This window comes from Schistocerca serialis, chromosome 5, assembly GCF_023864345.2.
Source record: "Schistocerca serialis cubense isolate TAMUIC-IGC-003099 chromosome 5, iqSchSeri2.2, whole genome shotgun sequence".
NCBI lineage: Eukaryota > Metazoa > Arthropoda > Insecta > Orthoptera > Acrididae > Schistocerca > Schistocerca serialis.
Genome location: NC_064642.1, coordinates 16,411,386 through 16,424,507, shown reverse-complemented (window position 1 = coordinate 16,424,507; position 13,122 = coordinate 16,411,386). Strand labels below are relative to the sequence as shown.

The window sequence follows — 13,122 nt, the reverse complement described above, 5'->3', positions numbered from 1 at the left end:
ACAAATATTGGAAAATTCTACTGAAATGCTGTAGGATGTTCACAAATGGTCTCAGGAAAACAATGTAACTCTCAACATAAAGAAAACATATACAATATGCTTTAGAATGAATAGAAAACAGAGTCCTTTAAATTTAAAACGAGATAACATCTCCATAGATAATGTACCTACAACAAAATTCTTAGGGTTGCATATTGACAGCCAAATGAAGTGGAATGAACATGCTATAAAACTCTTGAAAAAGATATCCACAACATATTATGCACTTAGAGTCCTTGTACCCGGATGCAGTAATGAATGTTTTAGAACTGTATACCCCCCCCCCCCCCCCCCCATGAACCATGGACCTTGCCGTTGGAGGGGAGGCTTGCGTGCCTCAGCGATACAGATAGCCGAACCGTAGGTGCAACCACAACGGAGGGGAAGTCATTTCTGAAAGTATTCGTATGGAGTGTAGCCATGTATGGAAGTGAAACATGGACGATAAATAGTTTCGACAAGAAGAGAATAGAAGCTTTCGAAATGTGGTGCTACAGAAGAATGCTGAAGATTAGATGGGTAGATCACATAACTAATGAGGACGTATTGAATAGGATTGGGGAGAAGAGAAGTTTGTGGCACAACTTGACCAGAAGAAGGGATCGGTTGGTAGGACATGTTCTGAGGCATCAAGGGATCACCAATTTAGTATTGGAGGGCAGCGTGGAGGGTAAAAATCGTAGAGGGAGACCAAGAGATGAATACACTAAGCAGATTCAGAAGGATGTAGGTTGCAGTAGGTACTGGGAGATGAAAAAGCTTGCACAGGATAGAGTAGCATGGAGAGCTGCATCAAACCAGTCTCAGGACTGAAGACCACAACAACAACAACTTCAGTTATGTTCATTCAGTAATCAGGTATGGTATTATTTTCTGGGGAAACCGTGCTCAAATTTACAAACAGTATTTGAAATGCAAAAGAGAGCAGTAATAATTATAACAAAAAGCAGCAAGTGAACCCACTGCAGAGAAATTTTCAAAATGTTAGAAATTCTAACTATTCCTTGTGAATTTATGTTCCCAACCATAGTGTACATCAAGAAAACCGTAGAAAATTATAGCTCAAATAGTAGTTTTTGTAACTTAGCACAAGGACAAGCCGCTGTCCTCACTTAGACAGGAAGAATAAACATAAGACTCAAAATAGCTTCTTGTATGAAAGAGTAAAATTGTATAATAAACTGCTGCAGAAAATAAAAGAAACAGATAAGATGTACCACTTTAGGAAAAATTAAAAATTGTTTTTGAGGGAACACTGGTTTTACACTATAAGTGAATTCCTTATTACAAAATGATTGTAAATAACTTATATGTCACAATGTTTAACAACATGTAACAACAAACTGTATAAATAAAGTACGAAAACTGACAACATCCATAAATTTTAAAATGTTCACGGATGGCTAGATAAATAAATAAAAAATAAACAAATTTAATCAACTTTTGAATATGGTCATAGTTTTAGTTCCTTCTGATGTCATCAAATATAGCATTAATAGTTTTTTCATCCTTTAGTGCTTTCATATACACTCCTGGAAATTGAAATAAGAACACCGTGAATTCATTGTCCCAGGAAGGGGAAACTTTATTGACACATTCCTGGGGTCAGATACATCACATGATCACACTGACAGAACCACAGGCACATAGACACAGGCAACAGAGCATGCACAATGTCGGCACTAGTACAGTGTATATCCACCTTTCGCAGCAATGCAGGCTGCTATTCTCCCATGGAGACGATCGTAGAGATGCTGGATGTAGTCCTGTGGAACGGCTTGCCCTGCCATTTCCACCTGGCACCTCAGTTGGACCAGCGTTCGTGCTGGACGTGCAGACCGCGTGAGACGACGCTTCATCCAGTCCTAAACATGCTCAATGGGGGACAGATCCGGAGATCTTGCTGGCCAGGTTAGTTGACTTACACCTTCTAGAGCACGTTGGGTGGCACGGGATACATGCGGACGTGCATTGTCCTGTTGGAACAGCAAGTTCCCTTGCCGGTCTAGGAATGGTAGAACGATGGGTTCGATGACGGTTTGGATGTACCGTGCACTATTCAGTGTCCCCTCGACGATCACCAGTGGTGTACGGCCAGTGTAGGAGATCGCTCCCTACACCATGATGCTGGGTGTTGGCCCTGTATGCCTCGGTCGTATGCAGTCCTGATTGTGGCACTCACCTGCACGGCGCCAAACACACATACGACCATCATTGGCACCAAAGCAGAAGTGACTCTCATCGCTGAAGACGACACGTCTCCATTCGTCCCTCCATTCACGCCTGTCGCGACACCACTGGAGGCAGGCTGCACGATGTTGGGGCGTGACCGGAGGACGGCCTAACGGTGTGCGGGACCGTAGCCCAGCTTCATGGAGACGGTTGCGAATGGTCCTCGCCGATATCCCTAATTTGCTGGGAAGTGGCGGTGCGGTCCCCTACGGCACTGCGTAGGATCCTACGGTCTTGGCGTGCATCCGTGCGTCGCTGCGGTCCGGTCCCAGGTCGACGGGCACGTGCACCTTCCGCCGACCACTGGCGACAACATCGATGTACTGTGGAGACCTCACACCCCACGTGTTGAGCAATTCGGCGGTACGTCCACCCGGCCTCCCGCATGCCCACTATACGCCCTCGCTCAAAGTCCGTCAACTGCACATACGGTTCACGTCCACGCTGTCGCGGCATGCTACCAGTGTTAAAGATTGCGATGGAGCTCCGTATGCCACGGCAAACTGGCTGACACTGACGGCGGCGGTGCACAAATGCTGCGCAGCTAGCGCCATTCGACAGCCAACACCGCGGTTGCTGGTGTGTCCGCTGTGCCGTGCGTGTGATCATTGCTTGTACAGCCCTCTCGCAGTGTCCGGAGCAAGTATGGTGGGTCTGACACACCGGTGTCAATGTGTTCTTTTTTCCATTTCCAGGAGTGTACATAAGATTGAATTTCTTTTCATCTTCATTTACAAGTAAATTCTCATCTGCATGCACTGGTGACCGTGATACTGCATCAAATACTTGATTTTCAGAATTTTCTGTTATACATTATTTCAAAGTCAAATTATTGTAGAAAGGTGGCCCATCTTGTCAACTGACTATAGAATAATCTACATTTGTGCAGACAATTTAATTCCTTACGACAGAATATTCTATGATTCTATGAACTATTAAATAATTATTTAATTAGTATAGATCCAGTGTGGAGTAAGCACTTTTTTTATCTAGTGCAGCAAATGCATTCCCATTCTTTAGTACAATCCTATTAGCAAATGCAGGAGTTTAAGGTTTGTTTCCCCATTTTCTACACTTAACTGGTATAATTGTGTTCCCAATTATCAATTTTTGAGTTCCATGGATCCTTGACACAAGTATCACTAGGCTGTAGAACATGTCAGATTATTACAATAAAAACCACACATAAATGGTATTGAGACTTACGCTCTGAGTCATGTGTAAACAGGTACATGAGGTACAAGTTTTCAAATAACAACATAGATTATGTTAGTAATGATGTTTACACAAATAGATTACAAGGTTTACATTCTAATTCATATAAAATGCAATGCCAGCAATTGAAAAAAAGTTACTTAGGTGACAAACATTCATATATTACCTACTAATACATTTGCTATTGAATCCTTTCAACCTGAAGAAGGATTACAGTTGCCTCCTGTTGTTAGGTGCAGAGCATTCCATAACAGCTTTCAGTTTATCTGGATCTTGGAGAATACCTCCTCATTAATATCATGTCCCAGATATTTTAAGTAGGTTACCCCAAATTTAATCTTCTCGCACTTCAAAGTCACCACTCACCCAAGCTGCCACCCACCAATAACTAAGATTATCAAAGGTTTCTTTTATGAGTCAATAACAATAATCCCAGTTCTGACAACATCCAAGGAATTCATCGACATAGATGGTTGACTGGACCTCAATTCTTCTACCAGCACACAATCTAATGCTGTTTTAAATTCAGCTAATAATACAGCTAATGTAAATGGAACACCTTGGTATTGATAACATTCCCCATTTTACAAGAAAACTATATATATCCTTCTGAAAGCAAGTACCTAAACCCAGTTTGTAGAGGAAACATACTATATGAGATGTAACAGGATATTTGAAGTCAGAAGCATATTGTGTATTAATATGCATAAAAATATTTTTGTTATTAAAGTGATGTAATGGGCTAAGACGCAGAGTTAAAATTAATGTAAATGAGAAAGTAATTATCTCAGTTATTTATTTATTTAATAAAATGCTAGTACCAGTTGATATTTTCACTATTCTCTTTACTTTAAAACCACAATCAGTTTTTTTAGCTGTGGCCAATATTCTCTCAGGACGCCTGACATAATATATGTGTGTAATGGCCTAGGGTGCGGAAATCAATGACAAATTTTTAAAATAAATAGAAAAGTACAAGTGGTGCTGTCATTTTATACAATATTCAACACTACAGTTGTGAAACTTGCATCAAAATATTCCATATGCTACAAAAAAAAATAATGATATATCTAAAAACAAAGATGATGTGACTTACCAAGCGAAAGCGCTGGCACGTCGATAGGCACACAAACAAACACAAACATACACACAAAATTCTAGCTTTCGCAACCAACGGTTGCTTTGTCAGGAAAGAGGGAAGGAGAGGGAAAGACAAAAGGATGTGGGTTTTAAGGGAGAGTGTAAGGAGTCATCCCAATCCCGGGAGTGGAAAGACTTACCTTAGGGGGAAAAAAGGATAGGTATACACTCGCACACACACACACATATCCATCCACACATATAAAGACACAAGCAGACATATTCAAAGGCAAAGAGTTTGGGCAGAGATGTTAGTCAAGATGGAAGTGCAGAGGCAAAGATGTTGTTGAATGACAGGTGAGGTATGAGTGGCGGCAACTTGAAATTAGCAGAGATTGAGGCCTGGTGGATAACGGGAAGAGAGGATATATTGAAGAGCAAGTTTCCATCTCCGGAGTTTGGATAGGTTGGTGTTAGTGGGAAGTATCCAGATAACCCGGACGGTGTAACACTGTGCCAAGATGTGCTGGCCGTGCACCAAGGCATGTTTAGCTACAGGGTGATCCTCATTACCAACAAACACTGTCTGCCTGTGCCCATTCATGCGAATGGACAGTTTGTTGCTGGTCATTCCCACATAGAATGCGTCACAGTGTAGGCAGGTCAGTTGGTAAATCACGTGGGTGCTTTCACATGTGGCTCTGCCTTTGATCGTGTACACCTTCCGGGTTACAGGACTGGAGTAGGTGGTGGTGGGAGGGTGCATGGGACAGGATTTACACCGGGGGCAGTTACAAGGGTAGGAGCCAGAGGGTAGGGAAGGTGGTTTGGGGATTTCATAGGGATGAACTAAGAGGTTACGAAGGTTAGGTGGACGGCAGAAAGACACTCTTGGTGGAGTGGGGAGGATTTCATGAAGGATGGATCTCATTTCAGGGCAGGATTTGAGGAAGTTGTATCCCTGCTGGAGAGCCACATTCAGAGTCTGATCCAGTCCCAGAAAGTATCCTGTCACAAGTGGGGCACTTTTGTGTTTCTTCTGTTGGAGGTTCTGGGATTGAGAGGATGAGGAAGTGGCTCTGGTTATTTGCTTCTGTACCAGGTCAGGAGGGTAGTTGCGGGATGTGAAAGCTGTTGTCAGGTTGTTGGTGTAATGGTTCAGGGATTCTGGACTTGAGCAGATTCGTTTGCCACAAAGACCTAGACTGTAGGGAAGGGACCGTTTGATGTGGAATGGGTGGCAGCTGTCATAATGGAGGTACTGTTGCTTGTTGGTGGGTTTGATGTGGACAGACGTGTGAAGCTGGCTTTGGACAGGTGGAGGTCAACGTCAAGGAAAGTGGCATGGGATTTGGAGTAGGACCAGGTGAATCTGATGGAACCAAAGGAGTTGAGGTTGGAGAGGAAATTCTGGAGTTCTTCTTCACTGTGAGTCCAGATCATGAAGATGTCATCAATAAATCTGTACCAAACTTTGGGTTGGCAGGCCTGGGTAACCAAGAAGGCTTCCTCTAAGCGACCCATGAATAGGTTGGCGTACGAGGGGGCCATCCTGGTACCCATGGCTGTTCCCTTTAATTAATGGTATGTCTGGCCTTCAAAAGTGAAGAAGTTGTGGGTCAGGATGAAGCTGGCTAAGGTAATGAGGAAAGAGGTTTTAGGTAGGGTGGCATGTGATTGGCGTGAAAGGAAGTGCTCCATCGCAGCAAGGCCCTGGACGTGTGGGATATTTGTGTATAAGGAAGTGGCATCAATGGTTACAAGGATGGTTTCCAGGGGTAACAGATTGGGTAAGGATTCCAGGTGTTCGAGAAAGTGGTTGGTGTCCTTGATGAAGGATGGGAGACTGATGTAATGGGTTGAAGGTGTTGATCTACGTAGGCAGAGATATGATCTGTGGGGGCTTGGTAACCAGCTACAATGGGGCGGCCGGGATGATTGGGTTTGTGAATTTTAGGAAGAAGGTAGAAGGTAGGGGTGCGAGGTGTCGGTGGGGTCAGGAGGTTGATGGAGTCAGGTGAAAGGTTTTGCAGGGGGCTATGGTTCTGAGGATTCCTTGAAGCTCCACCTGGACATCAGGGATGGGATTACCTTGGCAAACTTTGTATGTGGTGTTGACTGAAAGCTGACGCAGTCCCTCAGCCACATACTCCCGACGATCAAGTACCACGGTCGTGGAACCCTTGTCCGCCGGAAGGATGAAGATGGACCGGTCAGCCTTCAGATCATGGATAGCCTGGGCTTCAGCAGTGGTGATGTTGGGAGTAGGATTAAGGTTTTTTAAGAAGGATTGATAGGCAAGGCTGGAAGTCAGAATTTCCTGGAAGGTTTGGAGAGGGTGATTTTGAGGAAGATGAGGTGGGTGCCGCTGTGACGGAGGACGGAACTGTTCCAGGCAGGGTTCAATTTGGATAGTGTCTTGGGGAGTTGGATCATTAGGAGTAGGATTAGGATCATTTTTCTTCATGGCAAAGTGATATTTCCAGCAGAGAGTACGAGTGTAGGACAGTAAATCTTTGCCAAGGGCTGTTTGGTTGAATCTGGAAGTGGGGCAGAAGGTGAGGCCTTTGGATAGGACAGGGGTTTCAGATTGGGAGAGAGGTTTGGAGGAAAGGTTAACTACTGAATTAGGGTGTTGTGGTTCCAGATTGTGTTGATTGGAATTTTGAGGTTTTGGAGGGAGTGGAGCTGGAAATGGGAGATTGAGTAGATGGGAGAGACTGGGTTTGTGTGCAATGAGAGGAGGTTGAGGTTTGCTGGAAAGGTTGTGAAGGGTGAGTGAGTTGCCTTTCCAGAGGTGGGAAACCAGGAGATTGGATAGTTTTTTGAGGTGAAGGGTGGCATGCTGTTCTAATTTACAGTTGGCCTGTAGGAGGATGCTCTGAACAGCCGGTGTGGATGTGGGAGAGGAAAGATTGAGGACTTTTACTAAGGATAATTAAGGATAAATAATGTATTATTTATTTCATACTGAATGGTATCAATTCATTGTGGGTGTTCATATGAGACTTGATGGAGTGAGTATGCTGGTGGGTGTAGCACCTGTTCAGTCAAAGCCATATTAAATTTAAAAAAAAAACTTATAATATACATTTGCAGTTTAGTTGAGTGGAATTACTGTAACAGTCACCACTGGCTTATACATGTTGAATAAATAGTTTATGCATGTTACTAGAGACATTTTCTTCAAGTCAACAGTTGTATTTAATTTCTCTCATTTGGAACACTGTAATAGACACTGCATATTTATTTATGTGCTTATTTACCTGGTAAAATCTTTCATACATACAATGTATGACAGCTGCTCAACATTATTTTAGGGTATAGTAATATTAGCCAATTATTCTAGTTTAGGAATAAAGGAGACAACTCACCAAGAGGCAGAACTGCTACATCGTCAGTAGGTAAACAAAGAAAAAGTACAGAGCTTGGCTAGCTTTCGGAATGCACTTCCTTCTTCAAGCTTTTAGGAAAAACATTTACACATCACACACACACTCACTCACATGCACACATCTGTCTTACTACATTGTACTCAGTTGACTGCCAGCTTGTTTCTGGCACACAGTGAGTATACTGGTGTGAGGTGGGGTTGTAGGGTGGAATAGGTTGATGGATGGAAGAGGGGGGAGGCAGGGAGGAGGTTGAAGGGAAGGGTGTAGTGACTCATGTGCTAGGAAACAGTCTGTGGGCTAGCTAGGGGTGCATGTAGAGGGGGCAAGTGGCAGACAACTATCTCTGATGTTGGGACACAAGTTGTGCAGACACACACACACACATACACACACACACACTATTGGTTTGCGGGGTGGGGGCAGTGAGTTACCTTAGGTTTAAGCCAGGAAGATTCGTTGAGTGAGGGATGTGATGTAGGGGTAGCTCCTACCTGTGCAGGTCACAACCAGACATTCAGATATCATATATTTAGATCAGTACCAAATGTTGTATGTTGATAGACTATCAACAAATACATTTAGTTTGTGCTATGTGCTGTTGTATAGTAGAACATACACAAACTGTAACTACGGAGGACAGGAGAAGATTATCTGTGAGTAGTCATTTTGCAGTTGTCACATGGGTGAGTTGGTAGAGTGTGAGGTCCTCATTACAAAGGTCCCACACTCAGACCCCACTGTTTACATGTGAAAATGTTATATGGGAGAAAATTTTCCTGACTTGTAAAAGGACTTTCCAGAGTTCTTTTGATAGTTTGCTTTTGCTTCATTAGCTAAAAGTAGTTAACCTATAGAGTACATTTGTATAGATAAGTGTGGTGTTCTGACAGAATGCCACAATTGTCTATACCAATGTATTCTATAGGTGTGCTACTTTCAACTATGAAGCAAAAGCAGACATCCAAAAGAACATTACTACAAACTCCAAAAAGTCGTTTTACATGTCAGGAAATTCTTCTCACATATAACAGCTTCATGCATAAACATTTAAAAGAAAACATCATTAATGGGGTTTGAAAGCAGGACATTTGGAAAAATGACCTCATGTTCAACCAAATTGCCTGTCTGAGATCTTTAAATCAGTCATTCACAGATAACCTTTTCCTGTGCTCCATAGTTCTGGTGTTACTTTTAATTATCATTTTTACATGTTCTATTGGACAACAGCACACAGCATGAACTAAACTAGGGTATTGGTTGATACTCTATCAACATTCAATGTTTGGTACTTATCTAAGTGTCTTATATCTGGAGGTTTGGGTGTTAGAAAAGCTGGAGGGGGTGGAGACAATCCAGATGGCATGGGCTGGGAAGCAGCCTTTGAAATCTTGCATATCGTGCTCTGCTGTGTGTTGTGCCACTTGGTGGTTTACCTGGTTTCTGGCAGCAGTTTGGTAGTGGCCATTCATTGTAGTTGCCAGCTGGTTGGTTTCTTACTAATGTAAAATGCTGTTCAGCAGTTGCAACAGAGTTGGCAAACAACATGGCTGCTTTCACAGGTGGTCCAGCCTCTGATAGGATAGGATAAGCCTGTGATTGGACAGGAGTAGGTGGCGCTGAGTGGGTGGAATGGGTAGGTCCTGCATCTGGGTCTTCCACAGAAGTACAATTAATGTGCCTGGGAACTGGGGAAGGGAGTGTCATAGGGATGGACTAGGATGTTTTGTGCAGCTTGGGTGGGCATTGGAACACCTTTCAGTGAGTTGTCTCCTTTATTCTTATATAATTCATAATTCTCAACCAGAACTTTCCATCCATAATTATTCTGGTTTGTTACCCACGCAGATACAATGTAAAAACAATTCTTTAATAAAAAAAAGATTTGACAGCTTCTTTGAATGCATGTACTTGATATAGGCTCTTAATAATTTCTGACAGCTTATTGCAGAATGCTGTACCTGAATGATAAGCGCCCTTTTGACACAGACTTGCGCTGCCTCAGATAACAAGACTATTTTTCCTTAACTTAGCATGCTGCTCAAGCACAGCAGAGTTTGGGATAAAGATTTTCTCATTCATCATACTTTTTCTTATAAACAGTGCAATTTCTACAGTGTTATGCAGGAAAGAACAAGAATATTTAAATCTCTGAAAAAAGGCTTACATGAACTTCTGTTGTTAGCTTTTTTATCATTCTGTCTATTCTCTTTTGCTTAGCAAATGTTATTAAGGTGTGAGGACACTTACCCCAGCAGATAACTCCATATCTTAACAGTGAGTGTATCTGAAAAAATACACAGTTTGTAATGTTTCATTAATTGTATTGTTACATAGCTCTCTGATTACATAACCTGACATAGAGAGTTGTGAATTTAAGAAAATTATGTGAGAATTCGATTTTAGAATTTCTTGAGGCAATTGGCTATAAATGCTGTCTCAGTGATATTTTGAATTTCTTGGTTGTTCATATAAATTACTGAATTTTATACATTTTTATTTTACTGGGTCTGGAAGTGTAAAGTAATAGTCTTTTGTGGGTTTAGGGTAAGCCAGTTTTTATAGAGTCACTGGGGAACTTTATCTGGAGTGACACCTGAAGGTGTTGTGATGAAGCAAGCTGGGATATTTTTATTTTCCCTATTGTTTTGCCATCTAATTGCCCTGTTAGCTATTTGCAATATCTATCTGGTCAGTCCAATGAGGGGGTGATGTGGCAAAGCCTGGGATATCTTTACTTCCCCTCTTATTTTGCTATCTCCCTCCATAAATTCATTTTTTCATTTCTGACTAATTATCATTAACATATGCAACTATAATCTGTATTTTCATAAAAGAGAAAGGTTGGCCCTCAGTCTTAAAGAATATACCACCACATCTAATATTGTGTTTAGTTTTATGTATGTACATTAGAGTCTCAATTATCCGATCTTCGGTTATCCGACCTTCTGTGTTATCCGACTCTTTAATCGTGCCGGCCGTGCACCAGCTGACGACAGGTCAGTGACTAATGTGTTGTTTGTTGATACTCTGTTCACTGTCGCCATCTGCTACTCCTCACTCTTCAGTGCTAACTTAGATCTGTAGTGGAGTGGACGTGTTGCACTTTGTTTATTGTAAAAATTTGTGGTGATGGCTTCAAAACAGAAAAAGGTGGTCGTTTCAATAGCAGAAAAACTTAAAGCTTTAAAAAGAATAGACTACGGTGAAACTTTATTAAAAGTGGTGCAAGATTATAACATTGGGAAACAATGGTTGGAGACTGGAAAATGAATGAAATTGAGACGTGGTGTTCTCAGCGAGCAACCTCGGCTGTTTTGGAAGATTGAAAAACCATGGAAAAATGTGATTATGAAAAAGTAAGTGAAGCTTTGTTCCTATGGTTTACTCAACATGGAGATAAATGTGTACCCATGTCGGGACCTATTTTGCAGGAAAAAGCCTTAAAGTTTCGAAACAAACTAAATGAAGGTGAACCTGATTTCACATCTAGTGTAGGCTAGCTCGATAGTTGGAAGAAAAGATACAGAATTCAGCAACTTAATGTTTGTGGTGAAAAGCTTTCAGCAAATTTTGAAGCTGTTCAATTGTTTAGGAATAAACTTCACAAGTCATTGGATAAGGAAAACTTAACAGGCAGTCAAATTTTTAACTGTGATGAGACTGGTGTCAACTACAAAATGTTACCAGATAAAACATTAGCGTCAAAGGCTGAAAAGGCAGCGCCAGGCTACAAACGTAGCAAAGAAAGAGTGACAATTCTTGCATGCAGTAACGCCACAGCAAATTTGAAAATGAAGCTGTCTATGATAGGTAAGCCAAAAAAAAAAACCGAGAGCATTTAAAAATGTATCTAAATATGCTTTAATGATGAAATATTACAACCAAAAAATGCTTGGATGAGCTCAGACATTTTTAAAGAATGGTTTTTTAATGAGTTTGTGCCACAAACTGAAAAGTTTTTGAGTGCCAACAACTTGACCCGCATAGCACTGTTGCTTCTAGACAATGCCACTTGTCATCCTAACGAAGATGAATTTCAAGATCAAGATATAAAGGCCATGTTTTTGCCTCCAAATGTCACATCCTTATGTCAGCGTATGGACCAAGGGACCTTAGAGACACTGAAGAGAAACTACTGCAGAAACTTGCTTTCCTCTTTAATTAATGCTATGGACAAGGGAGAAGACATGCTAGAGTAGTTGCACCATATTAATTTGAAAGATGTAGCTTATGACATGGCCCAATCTAGGGAGAGTTTTGGAGCAAATACAACTGCAAAATCGTGGAAAATTTTGCTACAGGAAAATCAAGAAAATTCTCCAGATGATGAAAATCTACAGCAGCAGACCGAACCAGAAAATACTAACCTGCTTTCATTGTTACGAAAAGTTCCAGGATGTGCTGACGCCACAGAAGATGACATAAATGAATGGATTGTCCAAGATAAAGAATTTTAAGTGACAGATAAAGAAATAGTCGACATGGTAAAAGTGAAAGAAGATGACGAAGAAGCAGATGTAATGGAGGAAATGGCACCCAAGATTTATCACAATGAAGGACACAAGGCCTTAGAAACTGCTTTAAAATATGTAGAGCAACTGGAGGAAACATTGACTACTGAGGTTTTACTTCTTAAGAGACTATGTGATTTAGCGGCAAAAAAATGGTGAACAGCAGGCAAACAAAAGACAATTACTAATTTCTTCACACAGTAAATGTCTATTCAGTCTAATTTGATTTATATTGTATTAAATGTTTAACTCATTTGGCCTACTTTAGTTTAATTTTTGTGTTTTTTTGCATTATTTTCCGTGTTATTCGACCTTCCCACTTATCCAACCTTGCCATGGCTGGTTTAGGTTGGATAATTGAGATTCTACTGTAATTGATTTTCTAATTTATTTTGACTATTCCTAGGTAACATCTTTCATTCTAGGGTGAAATCAGTAATTGTTTCGTAATTTAAATTCTATTGTTGATGAATAAAGAAATAAAAATTCTGTACTAGTTATAAACATTTGGAGGAACAACTAATAGTATTCTTAAAGGATCTATCTGGCTCTATTTGAAAACATGTTAGCAAAGCCAGCCCTTAATTAATTCCAAAGTATTTAACAGTTTTGCCGACAGTATTGTTTGCATAACAATATTTATTAAATTC

The 13,122-nt window shown here is 41.1% G+C and overlaps 1 protein-coding gene across 1 annotated transcript; it reads left to right on the top strand.

Moving 5' to 3' along the window:
- Positions 1–11,371: 11,371 nt before the first annotated feature.
- On the top strand, positions 11,372–12,160 carry LOC126481709 (jerky protein homolog-like). Its single transcript, XM_050105658.1, has 3 exons — positions 11,372–11,429; positions 11,526–11,771; positions 11,868–12,160. Exons 1-3 carry the CDS (start codon positions 11,372–11,374, stop codon positions 12,158–12,160), a joined length of 597 nt encoding a protein of 198 aa, XP_049961615.1.
- Positions 12,161–13,122: the final 962 nt, after the last annotated feature.